The sequence below is a fragment of the Nuphar pumila genome, chromosome 8 (assembly GCF_984573655.1).
Source record: "Nuphar pumila chromosome 8, dmNupPumi1.hap1.1, whole genome shotgun sequence".
NCBI lineage: Eukaryota > Viridiplantae > Streptophyta > Magnoliopsida > Nymphaeales > Nymphaeaceae > Nuphar > Nuphar pumila.
Window position 1 is genome coordinate 117641318 of NC_143256.1, and position 23335 is coordinate 117664652.

The 23335-nt window shown below is 39.3% G+C and overlaps 1 protein-coding gene across 2 annotated transcripts; it reads right to left on the reverse strand.

Moving 5' to 3' along the window:
• Positions 1 to 818: 818 nt before the first annotated feature.
• LOC149830372 (linoleate 13S-lipoxygenase 2-1, chloroplastic-like) lies at positions 819 to 20656 on the reverse strand. Of its 2 annotated transcripts, none has more exons than XM_090016480.1 (10): positions 20544 to 20656; positions 20279 to 20464; positions 18781 to 19049; positions 8423 to 8660; positions 6419 to 6739; positions 6237 to 6322; positions 4717 to 4827; positions 3924 to 4228; positions 2563 to 2829; positions 819 to 1780 (listed from the first exon to the last, which is right to left on the reverse strand). In XM_090016480.1, the coding sequence occupies exons 2-10, from the start codon at positions 20460 to 20462 to the stop codon at positions 1021 to 1023; spliced, it is 2541 nt and encodes an 846-aa protein (XP_089872606.1). In that variant the 5' UTR covers positions 20463 to 20464; positions 20544 to 20656; the 3' UTR covers positions 819 to 1020. The 2 variants fall into 2 exon arrangements, with proteins under 2 accessions (XP_089872606.1, XP_089872605.1); XM_090016479.1 differs by having other exon boundaries at positions 20279 to 20470.
• Between the last annotated feature and the right edge of the window lie 2679 nt (positions 20657 to 23335).

Here is a 23335-nt window from a genome sequence, read left to right on the forward strand (position 1 = left end):
CGTCGCTAATCCACTGCTTTGTTGTAGTGAGCCATCAGCATGATAATAGGGATAACCATCCACGATAAGTAGAATGAATCACATTTGCTCCACGATGAATCACATTTGCACGATAAGTGGGATAACATCCATGATAAGTGGAATGAATCCAGCAACAATTAACAATCTCCATGGTTGAAAACCCATAAATCAACTCTTGAATCAAATCCTTTTGATGTATGTATAGAATTTTGTAAGGATCTAAAAAATAATGTATCCTGAAATTTCTGAAATTATCTTATATTATATAATCCTACCTGTGTATCAAAAAAGTTTGATCAATGAGTTAGTCTGTAGGTTTTTGACCAGAAGGTCATAACTGTACAATCAAATTTGTTGTAAAACACTTTCAAATATAATTTTTGAAGGTTAAAACGAAGGGGTGGACCATTTGGTGGGAGTATATATATATATAGTGGTTGTGTAGCACGATATCTTATGGTGGTACACAATCTTGATTGTATGGAAATGATAAATCTAGCAGTACAAATGTGTTTAATATGGTTTTATCGTGCCTACTACACCATCAGATTCATTTTTAAGATGGTGAAAAATCAATGGCTCACAATTCATGAAAATAGGGGCGGCTTAAAAGTGATATAAAACTTCCTATTTGAGTCAACTTTAACACATGAAAATAGTAAATAGGATATGCTAAACATTATTCAAAGGTTAGATTCCACATTCGGAGCTTAGATCTATGTAAATCAAGTGTACCACCATAGCTATAGCTATATATATATATATAACCATGATATTTTATGTAGTGATGCAAATGATTAGATTGAAAACCATGAATTATTGAACCAAGCAAAATCAGATTTTGCATAAGTTTGGATTTGGATGGAAAAAGCTAAAACTGAATCCTAATCCCAAAGGGCAGGAACTTGATAACCACTCCCACAGCAAAGCTTGTGCATGTCATGATGTAGCAACTACATGAAGATTTCCTTGTGCTATCCCTTCATTTTTGCTCCCATTTCAAATGGAAATACTATTTGGGATTCCGTGCCCTGTCACACCAGGTTGAGAGAAGGGCTTGAGTAGCTGATATGGGACTACCCCTGCACCTGTCCTGTTCCTAAGCTCAAGGTTAGCGTTCCTCGCATCTATGATGCCCTCAATCTGCTTCAACCTGCCACTGAACCTCCCAAATGCTGCATTGATCGCCGGGTCGGAACTCCATGCTGGCTCAGGCTCCGAACCCAGATACTCCTCATCCACCGAATGCGTCGACAACACATCAAGTATTGACATCACCAGTGTTGCTTGCAGTTGAGATGGGAAACAGGCTAACAATGAAGCTTCTGGCTTCTTGAGGAAGTCATTGAAGTTGTCCTCGGACTCATCCTCTGTTGGAAGGTTGGATCGGGCTATTGTTGGCCGGTTCGGAAAGTACCCAGCATACGGGTACTGGCCAAAGTTGACAGCTGCATGGTGGCCTGAAACTACCCAGATGATTGTGGTTAGCACATGTGCTAGGCTTTCCCTTGAATCCAAGACTGGCCACCATGGTTCATCCTTCTTATCTGCATGGCCCTTGTTTCGGACCTCGGACCACCATGACTGCAGCTCAGGGTCCGAAACCACGGTTTCAGAGTCAGCATAAAAGTGTGCGACATAGTCGTCGACCCACTGCTTGGTCGCTGACCAGATGAGGAGGCCATCATTTGCGAAAGGGTAGTCATTGATCGCAAGCCTTAGGCCATGCTCCGCCGTTGGATCCTCTATGGCCATCCCCCTACAAGATCGGAAATCATGAAGTTACAAAGATTACCAATGAAACTCTTGATGATGTTTTACATAATTCATACTTAGTTATCACAGTTAATGAAAATGCCCGGCAGTGACAAGGTGAATGTTTCTTCAAAAAATGTAGTTAGCTTGATACAAGACCTGAGCCCGACCCAATTTCCGACTAAGATCCCTAATTTTTCAATGTAAAAAAGATAAAAAAAATTTATTATTTTATCGGGTATGGTGCGAGTCTGGTTCATGTAATCCTTATAGAATCCAGGTATGGTTTCTCTTATGATGGGTCTGATTGAACCCGAGTCTGAACCTGGTACCATCATCTCAAATCAGGTCTGGGTTTGGTTCTAAATAGGTTTGAACCAAACCCGACCCATTGACACCCCTAGTAACTATTGAGATGTCTATCTAATTCACAAGTGGCATGACCTTAAAATCAGGCTTGTTTTTTAGGTGCCACTTTGTGAAACTCCAAAGAACTATTAAGTGTGTTTTTTTGAGAGGTCTATCAATGTCTACTATGGCATTTAGATGAAAACATTGATCGACTACCGCAAGCCTTACCTGGTTCAGCAATTTGGTCAAAGATCAGGCTCCTAAAACTTGGTTCGGTTTTTACAAGAGTATCCGGAGGCTTGCTTGGCTGCTAGGCCAAGCTTATGTTGAGTCGGAACCCAAATGGTTGATACCTACTTGTTTAAATGTTTCTTCTTCAAATATGATAGTTGTTAGCTGCATTGAACTCAATGAATATGGCCAAGCTGGGCTTACCTATGGATGAGATCTGCAGGCAGCGCCTCATGGTCGAATCTCCACAACTGGGTATAGGCGACCGAGCTGATCTCGATCGAGTACTTCATGGGAGCGAAGCATTTCTCAATGATGCCATCAGCATTGATCAAGGACTGTCTCGCGAGCGCGTTGATCTCCATTGTGTAGCGGAAGTGTGGGTGCAGCAGCCTGTAGATTGGGTGCATGGCACTCAGCTGCCTGTTGGCAGCTATTATGTAAGGCTCAGCGCAGCAGTGTGTTCTTAGCCTGCATATATGGCACGGACCAAAAGCTGAAATGTTCATGACTAATGATGTAAAATTAATCAATCAACATAAAGGCTTAAAAGATGTGGGACATGGATCTCTTCAGTTTGGTATGCACGGATATGGATACGGATCCATGTATAATTAAGACCAATAATAGAATAGTCCTTGGATCCTTCTAGAGGCATCCGTATCCAATCCATTTTTGTTTAGCATTTTTGTGCACTAAGTTTGTGCAGAATCTTTTGTGAAGATTTGATAATTGTTCCTATGATATTGATCTGTGTCCTCATCCAGTTGGGCATTCAGATATAAGGTGCAAGTGAGTCATGTTTGGGCCAGAAAAAAGGCCTAATCAAGCTTGTCTTGCTTGCTAAAACCACCCTAAATACAAGGCAAAGCACTAAAGTCTCCTGTATATATGAAGAATTACCCACACTGGACTGTGCCATCTGGTGAGACTGTAAGTATGGAGAGGAGATCAGGACCAATTGTTATATTCAATCCCCATTGCATCTCTCTCTTGGGAACTGCTAGACTGGAGCCCACACATCTCCATCAAATGACGTGTCTGGTGGAGATAGAATATAACTGAAGAATGGGTTATATACAATATGACCTGATCTGCTCTCATAAATATAGACTTCGACCTGACTTAACCCACAGTGACCAGAGCCATATCCAAGGATATGAGATAATATCATAGACCTGATTAAAGAAACCATTGGATCTGGACCTGGTCAATTGAGTCCATTTTGAATTCAGTGAAGCACGAGTTTGATCCACTTCTGAACCCCTATCTGACTCATCTTTTCATTACAACTGTGGCACAAGTTAGGAGGTTAGATGGATCCAACCTATAGATGCTAAAATGTTCCGCCTCGATTGGATCTGATTGATACATCAGTCTAGGCCTGTCAGGACATGGATCCAGTAACAGGGCCATGGTGGTCATCCAGTTGGACCAAGAAGAGCTTAGTTCAACCTAAACCCAGAATAGTTGAATCCTTGATCAAGAGTGGCATGCTTGGATGCACATTTGCATGAGCCATTCTCCCACCTAGTTATTCCCCAAACCCATGTTTAGTTTCTTACCAGTGGCTTACTAGCTGGTGAATGCCTGAGTCATGGGCTAGCACATGTGCCTTGGCAAGCCTCCATAGCCATACATCAGTGGCGTCATAGCAACTGGGCGAGAACACTTGCTTCCATTGCGGTTTGGTCGACGAAGGCGGGCGCGTGAGCTCGATAGCAACAGGGAACAATGTTCCCACATCTGTGAGGAAGAACAGGGTCCGGGACCCATACAATGTTGTGTTGGGGAGCTCTCTCACCTTGTTCACGTAGGGAAGCAACAAGTCATGGTAGTCAAGTATGAACAGCCTCTTCTTCTCTACAGCCTTCTCTCAGATGCCAACCATGCATGCAAGCACACACATATTTCATCAGAGCAAGAAAGAAGAAGACTCGTGACTATACGAACTTATTTTGCCTAGACTTGACTCATGACTATGAACTTATTTTGCCTAGACTCGACTCATGGCGACGAATTTATTTTGCCTAGACTAACTCATGACTATCAACCTACTTTGGTCAAGTGTCTTTAAAAGTCTTGCACATGGACCATTAAATTAAACAGATAGAAACATAGATCAGATCTAAGACTGAAAAATCATATTAATTATGTATTGGGAGTTGGGTCAAGGACTGGAGACTTGATCTATATTGGAGCCTTAGGTATGGTTGAATTAGTGAAGTAGGTAGAGCCCAGACACTCCTGGTTGAGTCTTCAACATGGTTGATTCTGGATGGGATGCCCTAGCATACATGGTACAGTAAAGCAAGATTGGTCGTTAGAGAGAGAGAGAGAGAGAGAGAGAGAGAGGACCTCTTCAACAGTCATGAAAGCTCCGATTTCTTGATCAATGTGTTCTTTGGTGATGGCTGATTCAGGAGGGCCATAGATCTTGGGATCAAGTTTGCTGACAATAGGAAACTCCTGCAGATATCAAGTTGAGAATTAGCCATCTTAGGGATTGAAAACCATATTACATGAATGATCCTAAAGGGCTAACCTCATGCACCCAAAGAACAAACGTAAAAGTATGCTATTAAGGTGTGTTTGCAGGGCTTCGGGATTCTGGAACACCTTGGATGATTTTTACAAAAGTTGCTTTTTCTTTTGGAAAATTTTCAAAATTTTGTAGGTGATGATTGTTAGTGTCAACCGGTCGGGTTTACCCTGACCGCACTGGACTCAGCCGGAACCAAACCCTATAGGGTCCTGGTATGGTGATAAATAAGAAGACCCCATTAAGACCTGAGTCTGGACTAGAAGGTCTGATTAATACATGGACACGGGTATAGTTTGTGAAATTTTATACCAGACCCAGGCCCAACCAGAGTTCTGATTAAGACCCACAAATTTTCAATGTAAAAATGATAAAAAAAAAAAAATTTGTTTTACCAGGTATGATCTGGTTCTGATTTGTGAAGTTCTTGTCGGGTCCGAGTATGGTTTTCATGGTGGGCCCAATTAGACTCGGGTCCGGACTCGATATCATACCCGAAAATCAGTGACAGGTCTGGTTCAACCTGGGTCTGAACCAAACCCGACCGGTTGACGCCCCCCTAATTGTTAGAATTAATCTTTTAAAAGTGGGGTGAAGTGACTAGACTTGCTTAACCAAAGAAAATTTTGTTAGTCCAAATAAAATTTTGTAAGAACGTGAATATAAAAGGACCAAGGAAATATTAAGAACCAAAGAAAAAAATATGTTGGATGAAGATAATGAAAAGAACTAGCTTTTGGCATTTTGCAATGGTCTCTTTTCTCATTGCAAAATGCATCAGTTTAGATTAGACACTTCTAAATAAGCAGATTATATGCAATGACCAGGATGAATTGGGAGATATGGCCAGCTTAGCTTGTAAAGACAATCATATCTTAAAGATTGAGTGGCCTCTTGCGATTCGACGGCTGATTCGTATCGTATCGGCCTACAAAACAGGGCTGATTCTTCAAAAATGCTTAAAAATCATTAAAATTATCTTTTAATATTTTACTGACATGTGTCATCCCTTGGTTGAGAACCGGCCGATTCAGTTCAGAATCAGAATCGGCCGACTCCCAGAATCATTTTGAAAATCGATTCAGGGCCGATACCGATACTGACAACATTGCTTAACATGATTAGAATCTGGGTCCAAGGTGAACTTATGGTACAAGATTAGCTCCCCTCACCTCAAGGCAACGTTCTTGTTAGTTTTGCTTAGAGAAATGAGGAGCAAAATAGCCTTATCAATTAGCAATCTCAAAAAGAAAACAATTCAAAAAATAAAGAAAACTAAAGAGAGTACTTATACTGCCAATATAATTAAGGACCAATATTTCAAAACAAACAGCACCTTGAGCAATTCAATGTTAAGTGGGTTGAGCCCTGCCAGTGTCTGGCGAGCAAACTCTTCATCTCTAAACCAAGAAAATTTGTCCCCTGAAACAAACATGATAAGTCCCAACATAAATGGAGATTATGCAAGAGATGCAAGAAAGTAAAAAACCAAACTACAAATTAAAAAAGAAGCTTTACTCTCTAGCAATTCTGGTGTTTCAAAGAGCAACAGCTCTTCCCCCTTCTTATCACCCGGCTTCACTAGCCTTGGCAACATGGTATTTGGGTCACATGGTTCCTTCAACTTGAGCCCTTCGTTGAAGAGGGTATCAATGGCAGTGAAGAAAGGGAACCTTGATGCATCCTCCTGCAGAAGAGAGCACAAATTTGGCACCAAACCGTGGAGGACAGACTTGAGAGTCTTCACTGAGAAGCTCGTCCCTTTGATTTCTGAGAAAGCCTCATCTCTTGGGACATATGGTGACTCTAGACCACCAAGTCTGCTCTCTGACAGTGGGTCTGGATCATGAGAATAGGATTAGCATTAAAGTTGAAACATTACTTCTTGTAAATTGTGATTGATATATACCGAGGTGGTATCCCATATGGTAAGCGGGGTCCTGTGCCAAGCTGAAGGCCCAGGTTCGAATCCCTAAGGTTCGAATCCCTCCGCCACATGGGGCTTAAGAGATATCTGGTAAGGGTCTGCCTAACCCCAGCTTGCCTTTCAAAAAAAAAAAAAAATTGTGATTGATATACAAAATAGCACCACAATTGTTTCCCTATATCAAATAAAGAGTAATTTGCAAAAGGCTACCTAACTTGTCAGCTATTTACACGAAGCTGCCTAACATTTGGGTTATTACCTACTTCAACAAATATCAGTGATAGTTCGAAACATTCTCAATAAACACAATACTTTTAAAATATTTTCTTTCTACAAAGTTTCATGTTTTTTATTATGATATTGACTTTAAAAAAAACAATAATATGTTTTTACATCGTTATGCTCCATACGTATATATATCTTAGGAATGCGTTCATTATGACCCTCCACTAGCTAGAACCCTGAAAAAAGAATCATAGGTGCAGGTGTTCTCTACTTAATCAGTATATTATTGTATATTTACTAAGGAATATGCTTTGGATAGAATTGATTTAACTAAAAGAGTTGAATATTTTATTATCAAGTTTAATGCCATACAAGCCATAGATCTTTTTATCTCCTTAAGAAACACACATGAGTATGAAAAATTATTAATCTCATACAAGTTTTCTACAGAGTACTAAAAGGAAAATTTTTCAAAGTATAACTGTTGCAAGGTCACACTGGAAATGGGTTCTAATGAACACATTCCTCTTTCTCTCTATTTATCTCTCTTTATATATAGAGAGAGAGAGGAATGAAAACCTACCCACTAAAAAATATGTCACACCTACCTAATGGAAATTTTAGGTGTTTTTTTTAAACAGCATGATTGATTTACTAGAAATCGACACTTGGATCATGAATTTTGGATAGAAAAAATGATAGTTGGAGCCTCAAAAATTTATAAAAATTGTATGTGGTTGATTTTTAAAACTTATAATAACCTATCCATGCATCGAAATCAAATGCTCCAAGAACTGATTCCTATAAAAACAAGCATATAGATCACATTTGTATGGTCAAAATTCTGAAAAAATACCAAAAATCCAATAAAACCTGTGGTGGATAGGTTTGGCATGTTTTTTAGTGAGTAGTCTCTCTCTCTCTCTCTCTCTCTCTATATATATATATATATATATATATATAGAGAGAGAGAGAGAGAGACGACATTTTGTACCGCAGTTACTTTGGATGCAGCTGGTTGTCTGATCTAGATATCAGCAACTTACATGGGGATGGTCTTATTGACTTGGTTGGCTTCTTGCTGATTTTCGGTGACATCTCACCACTTACAATTTCACTGATTGTATTGTGCTAATTTTTTCTACTTAGTAATAATGCATGTGATTGCCTTTCTTTAAAAAGAAAAAAGAAAATTACAAAAATTTTGAGCCATTGATTTTTTAAGTGTTATAAAAACTTGCTCAGATGCTGTAATTGAATGGTCGAATATCTGATTCTTACTGATCAAACCATGTAGATCACATCTATAAGGTCAGATTCCAAAACAATGAATTTCTTGAAAAAATAAAACTCCTTGTATATATAAGTACCTTTCTTTGATGGAGGTCGGCCAGTCCTACAGCGCCTGGGGTACGGGTGTTCTTTGCCACCTAGAACTGGCCTCTTAAAGTCATCACTCTCATCTGGATTGCCCAAGTCATTGTATGTGTCATAGTCATAGATCCTCTCAAAGGTCTTTCTGTCACCTTCACCATTTCCACGAAGTGTTTCCAATTCCTTCGCCCTTATATTCCGAAGGCCTTCAGGTGTCATTGATGGCAAGTAACTCTGTTTTTGCATGTAGCATTTTCATTTTAGGCATTACACTATACAATTTATAACTTTTTTGAGAAATTCAGAAAAAGAAAAGAAAACAGATTATAGAGAATTCAGGTGGTACTTCTTGGTATTAAAGTACTTCTATTGAGTAGGAGAATTGGTACAGGCCACCTCGGTACGAACTTTGTCACTAATTAAGCATTTCGTGTAGGTTTCTTCACAAATCCAACCATTCAAATGTGTTTGGCATGGTTGGTATGCTAGGAATTGACATTTGAATCATATTTTTTGATGAATAAATATAACTTTTGAGGTTTGAATATTGATGAAAATTGTAGACCATTGATTTTCAAGCCTTCAAAAAATATAGGAAAGTGTCCTAATTGGACATCCGAATAAAAAAATGTTAAGTGTTTGAAAATGTTGTTCTGTACAGTGGTTTTTTCCAATGCCTGCTCTTAGCGACTCCTCCAAAGACGTAATCTAGAGAGAGAGTTTTTATGACTAAGAACCCCTGCCAAAGCGAAGAAAACCCCCGGTGAGACCCCACAACCACCATGCCCACCTCTGAAAGTTAGTACACAACTGTCAGCCGTGAGAGTTATGTTATTTGATAAAATAACAAACATAATTGATTGGCAAGCTTATGAACAATCAAATAATGATGATCAACAAACAAGATGCAATGCTTGAATTCGAAAAGTCGAGACTTACTTTAATAACTGTGAAATGCTTAAAACTAAGCAGTTACAACTATGATGATGTTCGCAATAGTATTTCTTATGTTGGGATAGCCAACAAATAATAAGTGAAACAAATTCTTATGTTCATTCTTCACTATGTGATGCTAGAATTGAGAAGCTATTATCTAATTTAATTGGCATGGTAGCAAAACTCATCCTATGGGCCGAAAACTGTTCACCATGGTACAGAATGTTGGGCGAAACCCTGTAAAAACAATATGACAGGGAGCGTACATGGATTCACCATTGTCCATGTAGGTAGTTCGGCGTTCTCCTTAGTCGGTCGACGCCCACAATGAGCCCAGGCCTTATGTCGATGGTGAGCAGGACCCTTTCCGCAGAGTCTGAATGCAGAACAATATTTTGGCAATGAAATGTTACGAATACTCATCATTTTCGTAGCCCCTAACCCCTTATATAATGGGGAAATAAGGCAGTTACGTGAATGTGGTCTTTCCACATTCACATAACTCCCACCCACTAACCCCACTTACTTGGCCACTTACGTGACTCACTATTAGGTGTCAAACCAGGTCAGACTGTGGGTTGGACCCGTAACCCAAAATGTCCAACATTCTTCCACTTGACCCATTGACACCAAAAGTGTACTTCATCGAGGTATATATCGTTATCTCGATTTAATTCTTCATATGGGTTCACATGCCACCCTTTATCACAAGGATGAATCGTATGAGTCAAGGATATGAACACCCCTTTATGAAATGTCATATTTCCTTGTACTACATTACAATTCACCTTTAGTGCTTAGGCATGTAAAGAAATTACCTTTATGAATAGGTTGGTCTCACATCTATTCTATTGGTCCTTTAATATTGTTATTATGCTATTCTCTCTAACCCATATGAGAGATTCTTTATGCAAAATCAACAATAACTCAAAACCTTAGAGAATCAAAACATAAACACAAATGTGATTACATAATGTATTGTCATACATCAGAAGGAATAAAGAAGACTCATCCCCTTTACATGTTGGGAATACAATCCCGGTGCTAGCCCTTTAGTAAGGGGATCCGCAGTCATTTCCTTCGTCCCAATTGTATCAATACGCACCAGATGATTCTCAGTCCTTTCTCTAACAACAAAATATTTTAACTCCATGTGTCGACACGATGTTGAGCTCTTGTTGTTATTTGAAAAGGATACGGCTGCTTCATTATCACAAAAGATCTTTAGTGGTCTCTCAATAGAGTCCACTATACCAAGACCCATAATGAAGTTTCTTATCTAAATGGCCTGTGACGTAGTCTCGTATAGAGCAATAAATTCTGCCTCTATGGTATGAGCAGCAGTGGTAGACTGTTTTTCACTTCTCCATGAGACACCACCACCCGCTAGAAGGAAAATGTATCTAGTAGTGGATTTTCTACTGTCAACACACCCTCCAAAGTCCGCATAAGAGTATTCAACGACCTCTAAGTGGTTCACTTTCTTGTAGGTCAACATATAGTCTTTCGTTCCTTGTAAATAGCGCATGACCTTCTTTGCTGCCTTCCAGTGCGCAATGCCTAGATTTGACTGATATCTACCAAGCATTCCTACAACAAATGCTATATCAGGTCGAGTGCAAGTCTGCGCGTACTGTAAACTCTCAACTGCCGAGGCATATGGGCCATCATCCATCTGAGCCTTCGCAATATGATCCTTAGGACAGTCCTTTAAGCTCAATTTATCCCCTTTCACTATAGGTGCCGAACTAGGAGAACAATTCTCCATCCCATATCTTTTAAGAACCTTAAGGATATAGGATTTCTGAGATAGGCCAAGGACACCCTTAGTTCTGTTACGACGGATCTCGATTCCAAGGACATAAGTGGCCTCACCCATGTTTTTCATATCGAAAAGAGAGGAAAGAAAGTCTTTTGTTTCATGTAAAAGACTCAAATCATTAGTTGCAAGAAGAATATCGTCAACATATAAAACCAAAATTATGAACTTACTCCCACTAGTCTTAATGTAAATACACTGATCAATAATGTTTTCGGTGAATCCAAAGTTCATTATTACCTGATTGAACTTCTTATACCACTGGCGGGAGGCCTGTTTAAGTCCATAAATTGACTTATTCAATTTGCAAACTAAGTTATTCGAGTCATCTATACTGAAACCAGGAGGTTGTCGCATGTATACCTCCTCATCCAGATCCCCATTCAGGAAGATAGTTTTCACATCCATATGATGCAACTCTAAATCAAAATGAGCTACAAGGGCTATGATTATTCTCAATGATTCTTTAGTTGAGACAGGAGAAAAAGTTTCATTATAATCAATGCCATCTATCTGTGTGAAACCTTTTGCAACAAGCCTAGCCTTGTACCTCTCCACATGACCTTTAGAGTCTGTTTTGGTTTTGTAAACTCATTTACAACCAACAGGTCTAACTCAATCAGGTCTAGGTACAAGATCCCATACTTGGTTCTTTGCCATAGAGTCAAGCTCTTCTTTCATGGCATTGATCCAATGTGTTGATCTTTCACTTTCAATGGCTTCTGCAAATGTGAAGGGATCTCCATCAATGTCTATGAAATCATTTGACTCTTGTAAATACACCACATAGTCCGGATGAATAGCAGATTTCCTAATTCTAGTGGACCTCCATACATGTGCTACAGGTGGTTCAAAATGAGCCTATGTATCCTGTTGTTGTTGTATATCCTCATCAACAACCGGATCTAGTTGGGATTGATGTTCATTGACTGGACTTTCTCTTATATTACTCGAATGAACAATGATAGAGAAAATCGGGTCATTATCCTCAGCAGGTGTAGAACCTGAATCTTGCATTTTCTCAAAATCAATATTTTGAGATGCATCTATCCCAACAGAACCATTTTCAATAAATCTTGCTTTATCTATTTTCACTATCTGTGGTGTATGAGATAGACAATAAAACCTAAAGCATTTCGATCTTTCTGGATAACCAATAAAGAAACCACTAGTTATTTTAGGATCAAAAGCTTTTATATGTGGGTTATACAATTTAGCTTCTGCTGGACATCCCCATATGTGCATATATGACAAAGAAGGTTTTCTACTTGTCCATAACTCGTAAGGAGTCTTTTGAACAGCCTTCGTAGGAACCTTATTCAAAATATGCACTGTTTTCCTAAGAGCTTCACCCCACAAGGTCAAAGGGAGGTTTGAGTGATTCAACATTGCTCAAACTATTTCTTTAAGCGTACGGTTTCTCCTTTCAGCTACACCATTCTGGTAAGCACTACCAAGCATGGTATACTAAGGTACACTGCCTTTCTCTTTTAGAAATCGCGCTAATGGACCTTCCTTTTGTCACATCTCAGTGAAACGATCATAATATTCGCCACCTTTATCAGACCTGACAACCTTAATAACTTCACTGGTTTGTTTCTTCACTTCTTTCTTGAAGTCCTTAAAAACCTCAAAGACTTCAGATTTTTCAGATAATAAGTAGAGATACATATACCGTGAGTAATCGTCTATAAAGGTGACAAAATACTTTTCACCCGTATAACACGGTGAAAAAGGGTCGCAGACATCCGTATGCACTATTTCTAACTTTTCATTGCTGCGTTTGGCATCTTTCTTATATGTGTTAGACTGCTTAGCCTTTATGCAGTCAACACATGACTCTATATTCGTAAAATCAAAGGATCCAAGGATTCCCTCTTTCACGAGTCTTTAGACTCTCTCTTTCGAGATATGTCCTAACCTTCGATGCCAAAGCAAATAGGATTGATCATCCTTTAGGCCACGTTTATTGCCAATCATTGTGCTCTCAATGGAGTGAGATTCCTGAATTTGGAATTTGGTTCTTAATCGATACAAACCATCACACATATATGCAGAACCTACATTCATTGAATTTTTCATAACAATAAGTTCAGATTTTTCAAATTTAAAAGCAAAGTCAAACTTATCAAGTTTTGAAATTGAAATTAGGTTCCGACTATAAGATGGAACATAAAAAGTATCGACCAAATCCAATATAAATCCCGACTCCAACACAATTTTGCAGGTCTCAACGCTCTTGACATGCGAACGCATCTTATTTCTTGAGAAGATGCTTCTTTCATGCTTCATTGGTTCCCTTTTGTTCAGAAATGCCTGCAAAGAGTTGGCAATGTGCACCGTGACACCAGAATCAATCCACCATCTATGCAATGGAACATGAATTAGATTGCACTCATGAGAAACGAATGACTTATTACCTTTATTTTCGAGCCATTTCTTGAACTTCAAACAGTCCACCTTCTTATGCCCCTTCTTTTTGCAGAAGAAACACTTTATAGAAGGGCCACCTAACTGGGATTTGGCTTTCTCTTGAGAGTTTGAACTCTCCCCAGTGGATCTCTTCTGATTCTTCTTTTTTAAGGAGCTTTTTTTTGGCCTCGACCTCTGTTTATCCTTATGAGAGGCCATATGTGCACTTGGCACCCTCTCACCCTTCAATCTCTCATCTTCCTCAACACACTTACTCAAGAGGTCATTAAAAGACCACTCATCATTATGTGTGTTGTACGAGATTTTAAAGGGTTCATACTCAGTAGGTAACGAGGTTAAGATCAGATAAACTAAAAAGGAGTCAGAGATGGCGAACTTCATGTCATTCAGTTGAGTCGCAATATTCCTCATTTCCAAAATGTGCTGTCGGATGTGACTGTCACCAGCATATTTCATAGATACTAATTTGGACATGAGGGTACTGGTCCTTGCCTTATTAGAAGTGACGAATTGAGCCTCAATGGCTCCCAGAAATTCATTAACAGTCCTACAATGAGGAATGATGCCTCGAATATTCTTAGCCACCCGAGATTGCAAAAGCAACAGGCTAAGTCTGTTTGAGCGCTCCCACTTCTTAGAGGCAGCCTTCTGATCGGTTGTGCTTTGTTCTGTAAGAGCGGGAGGTTAGTCAATTCTAAGGGCCATATCTAAATCCATATAGCCCAAAGTGAATAACATGATTTCTTTCCAATCAGAAAAAATTGATTCGTCTAAGATGGGGATACTACTTGAACCGTCGATATGGAAGGAACCTGATAAATCAAGGAACGAAAACGGAAAGATATTACTATTATTGCTCAGACGATACTCGTGTTGAAAAGATAAAAGTGAGACCCTTTATTTTCACATTTTCTGAGACAAGCATAGTTGAGCCATTATCGTTTCACTTTGATGAAAACGACAATACTCATAATTGCTCCGTCTCTTCAATTCTCAAGGAATTGACTTCAGTTAGTGAAACTAGTAGATCATGAATCCAGAGGCAATTCAGCATTGTACCTTTGGGTACGAACATGCTTCATGGGCTGGAATGCACATCTACTATCACACCTTGTGTAAATTTGCAACACAACGACCTACCTTTGGGTAGAATCGATGTTTCATAAATTCACACATAATCATAATTACGAATCTTAATACGGTCCAAAGAATCCTTAATTAACACGACTCAGATCACTTTGGTGATTACATGAATCGGTTAATCAAAATCTTTTACCGAAAAAACTATTTGTATTATGGAGCACGTCCATGCACACATTTTAATGCATGTATATTCATGACATAATATCAGTTCATACTTCAACAAATATGCATAAACTAATTTTCATGAATTCAGTTAAAATTCATACTTAAAATTATCATGCACAACTTAACCAACAATAAATACATGAATTAACATGCATAAGTCATGCATTATTCAAAATAAATACTTTATAAAGCAAGAAACATAACAAAAGCATGCTCATTTGGGTGAAACCCAGGGTCCACAAGTAGGAACTGGTCTAAAAACACTCTGAACTGGTCTGAAACCGCCCCGAATCGGTCAACTAAGGGTTCGAACTGGTTCTTAACCTTATAAGCTCATACTTAATATGAATAAAAGTTTATAAAACCCTATAATCGTATGCCAAAATCCCTATATTTCTTTATATTTATGAAAACAGGGTCTCAGCATATCGGAACCGGTGAGAAACTGAAAAGAACCGGTCAAAAACGGCTCTAAACCGGTTCCGGAAGGGGTCAGATTAGGTTCCTGATCCGATTCAGTCTTAATAGTGTTTGGATCCTGCATTACATGGATCCGATCCGGTTTAAATGGGACCCGGGTTTGACCCGACCCGAACAAAACCCGGGTTAGACCCGGTCCGAAACAGGCCCGGGTCGGACCCGGTCCAAAACAGACCTGGGTCGGACCCGGTCCAAAACAGACTCGGGTATGACCCGATCCAAACCGGACCCGGGTACGACCCGGTCCTTCATGGACCCAGGTTTGACCTGGTCCAAACCGGACCCGAGTACGACCCGGTCCTTCATGGACCCGGGTTCGACCCGGTCCTTCATGGACACGGGATAGACCCGGGTTCGACCCGTTCCTTAATGGGTCTGGATCGAACCTGATCCAAAAGCAGACCCGGGTCAAACCTGATCCAAGAGAAAAAAAACCAATGTTTACTGTTTGAAACCTGATAAATATAAAAATGTTCAATATTGCATGATATTTTGTCAACCAATGTTTACTGTTTGAAACCTGTTTTGTCACTTTGGGGTACACAGACCTCGATCAAATGGTTAGCAGCTAATCCGCCAGCTCAATGTGCAAAAGGATGTTGGAATGTGAAGGGTCAAACCGATGTTTTTTATTTGTTTGAAAGGCAAGCTGGGTTAGGCAGACCCTACCAGTTATACAATGATACCAACGGGAATCGAGCTTGCAACATCCCAACACAATGAGCCAAACCGTCAGATCGAAACCAACGGAAGTCAAAGCCAAAGTAAAATCCAAATTCAAATACAAATCAAAATTTCAAAGTTGAAGAGTGTTGCCCTCTAAGGTGCCCCTACACAATATAAACCCTATGAAAGTTTTCAAAAACTAATTTTCAAAAGTTAATCCAAAGAAAAAAGGTGGTTGATAACTCAAAAAGCAAGGTTGAAATAATTTTCAGACAAAGGACAACAGTAGATGGATGGATAAACAAGATGCACAATTGTTTGAACAATTTCCTTCTTGATCGCTACAAGTGGTATATATTCAATTGACTACACACAAGGTGTAAAGAAAATGTGTTAAAAATATTATATTCTACAAAAGCTTAGGCTTACTCAGGGGGTGGCGCTCATGGGATTTGAACCTAGAGTGCCCGTCACGGTTTAGGTACCATCCCTCTACGTGTGCTCGTTTTGCCCCATTTTCTCGGTTTGCATCATTAGGCCCTTTCAAAAATCATAGTTTTTGGTATTTTTTCTCACATCTAAGACCATAGTTGTGATCTATAGGTTTTGTTTAGTGAAACACCTGTATAGCTGGTGATCCAAAATCAATGGCTACGAAAGCATCAAAGTTTTTTAGCTCAAAAATACATTTTTTCATTGAAAAAAATGTGATCAAAGAGTCTATTCTCACTAAATCGAACATGCTAAACACATTTAACAGTTCAAATCTATAATAAAACACTTCAAACTATGAGGTCTAATAGGGCAGAACAAGAAAAGAATATGTTCAGTTATATATATATATATATATATATATATATATATATATATATATATATATATATATATATATATATATATATATATATATATATATATATATATATATATATATATATAGAGAGAGAGAGAGAGAGAGAGAGAGAGAGAGAGAGAGAGAGAGAGAGGGAAGGACACAATATCCAGGTAGGGTGGTCACTATACCCACCCAGACCCAAACCCCTTTACTGGAGATTTTCAGGTGAGGGTGGGCACCAGCATGTAACTCCGCCCCTGCCACCAGGCCAAACCCTTTTGGTCTAAAAGCTTGAGAAATTAATGCTCCAACTGTACACTAACAAGCTGAAGTTGGCATGGGCCAACAACTTTCATTTATGAGTCCTTGGCGGGTTACCAACTGTTTGACTGTGTCAAACTTGGCAATGCAACCACCCAACTGGGTTGTCCTTGTCCATGATAATTCTTCTTCTGCTATACACCCAAAAGTTGCTGATGGCTTGGTCCAGTGTTATTTATGATAAAGATTATCCACTCTCCTGACTTGTCCAAGCATGATGGACCCGTTTTGGCAAAAATAGTCCAATATCTGGTAGACTGGACAGCATGTTATAAAAGAAAGGCTGTTCTCTCCCTTCGCAAAACGTTAAAAAGCCTGTGGGCTTGACCGGCTGCATTAAATGTTGTCGATTCAGCATACATAAGGAGAAGGGATAAAGTCTGAGGCCAGCTCAGACGATATTACCGTCATAATCGCCTTGGATGTCGTTCATCTTAAAAATGAACGGCATCTATCAAAGAGAGTGGAGAGGTTTATTATGAGCCACTCATTATCATCCATCCGGATCATGGGGAAAAAAGTGGGACCCATGCAAGTAATGTGTATCCCATTCATATATGTTTTGGAAGGTCCCAAGCTATGAGATGCCAAATCACATGCTCTTACTCAGTCAGCATCTTTTACTTTTTTTTGGAAAGAAAAGGAACGGTACACACAAAAGTCGATGGTCATTGATAAGCGTTATTTCTCGCGCTTTTTTTTCTCTTAAGTACGCAATAAAAATTGCATGATATTCAGTCTAAGCAATAGATTGAATATCTCGTGTTTTTATCGTTAATATCTCGTTTTAATGATTTTCTTGTGTGCGTGTTGCGAGAAATTCAAAATAACCGCAAGATTTGTGATTAGGGATGCTATGTCACAAAGACATGGGGGTTCGACTGGCAAGTTCGAATTTTGTTTTCGAGAATAGGACACGAGAGCACGATTTTTTTTTAATTAATAAAAAATTAAAATTTTGATACTTTAATGTTAAAGAATATTTTTTTATTAAAATAAAACATTAAAACTATTAAAATATCATTTTATAAGTTTTAGTGTCTATAGCGATGGTGTGTACGGAATCTAAATGTACTATGCGGTAGAATTGTCAAAAGAAAAGCCATTTGTTGATTGAAAAGAAATATCGAGGAAGAAAATTTCTCAAATCTTTAAATTTTCATGGTTTTTAATGACTCGGGCTTAATTAAGAGGACACAGTAAAAAGGTATTTTTTTATTTTAACTAATAAAAACTATTTTTGATATTTTAATAAATAAAAAGTGACTTTTTATTAAAATATTATTAAAAGATCAAAATAATATTTAAAATTCAAAAAAAAAAAAATCATACATGTCAGAGTATCAGTGTGTGCCAAATTTTTTGTTACCTAATGTCACACCCTCAAAATGGCGTATGACTGTGAAATAAACTACAACCTGACATAGTTATTTTTGCAAAACTTACTGCAATAATGAAAGTGCATGTGCAAGCAGGACAATTAATAAAGAAGATAAACGCAGTATATCAGCTTGTTGGTGGTAGTATATATGTGCTGGAGGAAACATATTCTTTACCTTGTCGGTGAAGAAGGCCCGCTTTTCAGGGTTATCCTTTGGGGCATGAACCCAGGCGTTGCACGTTATAAGTATGTCTCCATTGGGGAACCCACTGAGCACTATGTCCTTGAAATACATCTCCTTTTGGTGGGCATTTGTGACCAAAACTGCACCCACCTCACCAAAACCTGGATCCACCTTCAACTTTGCTTCATATTTTTGTATGTTTTCTTCTTTGTGGCCTAGGTGAGCCCATGCCTTTATGGTTTCTTTCTCCTTCCCAGTGCCTGATATGTACATTAAAGAAACGTCACCTTTATCACCAAAACATCAAGTAATCATTTGTACAATTTCCTTCCAATAAACACCAAGTAATCACAAAAATAATTTAGCCAATTAGCACGCAAACAGTAAATCTTTGATAACGATGACAATGGCGATGACGACAAGAACCAAAAGGCCGTGGCAATGGTGATCTCTGCTCCTGATGATGTGTGGTCCCTTGCCATTGGGATTCATTCTTGCCTAAACTCGCATCTTATCATCACATCACCTTTAGATATCGTTTGTTTTGATCAAATCTGACCTCTTGGATGTGATCTGCATGGTCCATTTATTTAGGAAAGATTGGTGTGCAAATTGACTGGACCAATCTATGTGCACTCGAATCTACAGAGATTTCATAAATATATGGTTGTAAAAACACTAAAATTTATGATTGAAAAGCTCATGTTGTCTTATCAAAGAGCATGATTCATGGGCCGGCCGGCTTTCATCAAACAAACCATATTGAATTTGTCAGGTCAGATTTGATCAACACAACTTGCAACAACGAGATCTTAAGGTTGGTGCGAGGATATAAGGTATGCGTTTAGAGATGACTGGATCCCAATCACCTTGATGTACAAGTTCCTTGCGGAGCTGCTTAAATTTTTAGTTATGAGTAATTTTTATCAACAGTGCTTCTAATCTTGTATATTAATAAATTTTTTGGTAGGAACCTGTTTTGGAATCAACACGGTCCATAGCGATCCACCTTTCTTTTATGGATAATCCAAGGGAAACCTCCTCCCCCCAACCCCCCTCTTCACGACCGCTTGGTGAAACCCTTGAGGTCCCCCTTTTCCATTGGGGATTTCACCCAGCTTCGATCGTGCGGCAAAGGATGCCACCCATGGGTTTCGAACTTGTGACGTTCGGTTAACTCTGTGATATTCACAAGTCACCCCTACCAGATGAGCGGAGCCCTTATGAGCAGCCTGGTATAACGATGAAATCAGCATATTTCAGTGGGCCTCACGGTTTACACAGTGACTGGACCGGGGTGATTTCAAAACACAAAAAAAATAATAATAACTGTGTTTTGACATATCACCTGATCTGATCTCATCTAGTACCTTCACAGTATTATCATAATGGTGATGGTGCTGTAATTGCTGATAGCCTGTTATTAAAGGTCAAGAAAGGAAAGAAAGAAAAACTCCCTCTCTCTGCGTATGTTGAGCTAAGCACTCACCAGGGTCCAGTTGGGTGCTAACAAGCTCAATTTGGATGGACTTGCCAAGCAAATCTCCTGTGACATCAAGCCCACAGCTGTAAAGATTGGGGAGAAGCCCCTCCACACTCAGTTGCACAGATATGGTGGCAGTCAACAGCAGAGGTGCTTGGTGGATGGCTTGGAGTTGGCGCTTCTTCAACATTTCTGCAACTTAAAAACATGAAATATGTCATTTTGACATGCGACTGTGCGCGCGTGCGAGAGAGAGATGATTATAATTCACCTTCTCCACGAAAGTGATCACCACTATGACTTGAAACTGTTAGAGAGAGAGAGAGAGATAGAGCACCCTCTCACTCTAAAGTGGATTAATGGAAACACGAAGAGAATGTGAATGCAAGGCACATACAAAGCATCATATATATAGGAAATTTTCAATTGAGCTTTGATGATGAGGAACCCTTGCGGACAACCGGGTCACTTAATGGGCCTGCCCCTTGCCTCACCCAATATCTTATGGAGCCCACCAGTTAAAGGCACCTGCACATCCAGTAAGAGTCGAACCTGAGACGAAGCGCTGAGAACCTTCTCCCCAAACCTGCTGTCATTGGGGTCAAGAGAGCTTTGTAGGTGACTTGTCACAATGAGGTCCACAAGGCTCACCAAATATCATCTTTTGAGTAGAGTGCAAGGGGTTGGTGAAATCCAGTAGTGAAATGTTTAGCAGCTTCTATAAAATTACCACTGCCTTTACACAGCGAACAGATCCCATCATCTCACATATAATCGGATACATCCAACATTCAATCCTAGACATCCAACCATTGCATACAATTAGTCCTCATTCTCACCTGGATGTAGAGTAATCCTGACTGATCAAGTGCATCAGTTGGATGGTTAGGATCAACGTAGATCCTCTAACATATGATGTGAGAGGATGGGAACTTTCTTTGGCCTTACATGAAGCTAAAGAAATATTGGACAACTTTCTTCATCCTGACTTATTTTGAGAGAAGAGAAACAATATTATTAGCATAATAAGTTAGGAGTACAGCTCATATCAGGTAGATGGGGTGTGATGAGATATAACGCCCCCGTTAGAAACAGAAATTCCAAATCTGTGTGAATTAGATTACATAAAGAGAACATGTCGACCCTCGATAGCAACCAAGCCCTACAAGGTGCTGGTCCAACAAGTTCCGTGACATAGTTCATGTCACCGCCCTCTTGTTCCCTAGCCAATCAATGCTAGAGTTTGGCCATTTGCGGCGGACTCGGTCATTTACCTCCCACCTCAATTGGAATAGAAATCCTTCCAAATCACCGGCCTTACCCTCGAAGATACTTTGACTTCTTTCAAGCCAAATAAGCCGCCAAGCTGTCAAGATCCAAACATACCACACAAATTTTACCGGTAACCCTTTGAGTTCATGTGCAATGCAATCAACACCTCTCTTGGGAAGGAGATGTTGTCCCAATCCATGAAAACGTCACTCCGTGCTCGGTGTATCAAGGTGCGAAAGAATATCCAAGTCCAAAATAGGTGAGATGTTGACTCCTCCTCACAAAAGCAAAGTGAGCATCAGCTAGCAAGATGAAAACCCTAATGCTTGAGCTTAGATTCGGTGTTGTCACATCATAGAGAATCAACCATCCTACAAGAGAGCCCCAAAGCAGGAACCACCCCCTCCCCCCAACAATGCTTTTCTCGAAAGCCAAGAGGGAAGAGACACCCAAAGATTTTGGCATTGAAGTGAAAGTCTATCAACATTTATAGGAGGTCGGCCTTAACAAAGTCCCAAGTATGCTTGAAGAATTCAATTGAAAACTCGTCAATACCCAAGGTCTTACCATTAGAAAGAGACCATATAACATTTTTTATCTCCTCTATGGTGTACGTGCAAGTGAGGCCTCTACTTCCATCTCTGCTTATGGATTTAAAGGCCATGTTAGAGATGTCATATTCCATGACCACTACCTTGAAAAAACGTGATTTGAAGAACTCAGTGGCATTAGACAAGATATGATGACCCTCTCTTCTAATCCCATCAATCATCAAAGATGAGATGCTATTCACCCTTTGCCTAATAGAGGCACATATGTGAAAAAAAAATGAGTATTCATATATTTTGATTTGAGCCAATGGACCTTAGCTCTTTGCTTCCACCATATACATTCATTCACCCTCCACTCTCCAATACGGTTAACAAGGTTTTGTATTTCAATTTTTAGATTTAAGGCCTCTTCTACATCCCTTGATTCCTCCTCCCAGTGTGCTCATAAATAAGCTAGAGTTCAAAGGAACCAATGTGATACAGTATTACACATATGTATTTATGACATATAACTTTATTGTATTGTCAGACATAGAAAAGCATACATTTACTATGCTCGCGAATGAACTTGGATTCTAAGAAACCAATGTGGTACAGATTTGCACATATGTGCGTGGCATATGATTATATCGTACTGTAAGACATGGGAAAAGCATGCATGTAAGTTGTTTTGCCCTAGAATGAATAAGGGGTTGATGTGGACCCAAAGGGTATGATAAATATATCAAGCGATGAAAAATAGATATACATGCACACATAATTTGGTTATCGCCTTCAAAAGCCAATGCCCACTTGGGTTGAATACGTAGGTCAAATTAAACCTAAGAAAATATGTGACTAAACATTATTATATAGGGGTACTTGGGCTATCTGAATTGCCTAATAAGATAAAGCATATATAATAAAATAAATTTAACCCCTAGTAATGAACAAAACCCAAGGACCCATTCATTTTCAAGCTTATCTTAGTGAAGGTGGGTGGTACAACCCCTAGTGTGACAACTTTTTGATATTTTTGTGAGAGCAAGGCATCTCACCTGGTCTCCAGTCCTTTGAGATATAGGTGACCAGGCTAACAATGTGTCCTAAGTTGTAGATTTATACCTCAGGGTGCATCCTAATTGTTGAATGTATTGCGAGATTCCTCCTGGTCACAGATTGCTTGCTTGGTTTATCGAGCGAAAAATAAAAATACATCATAAGAAATATCCATTGTGGTCTCTTTTGTCTTAGGGTGTCT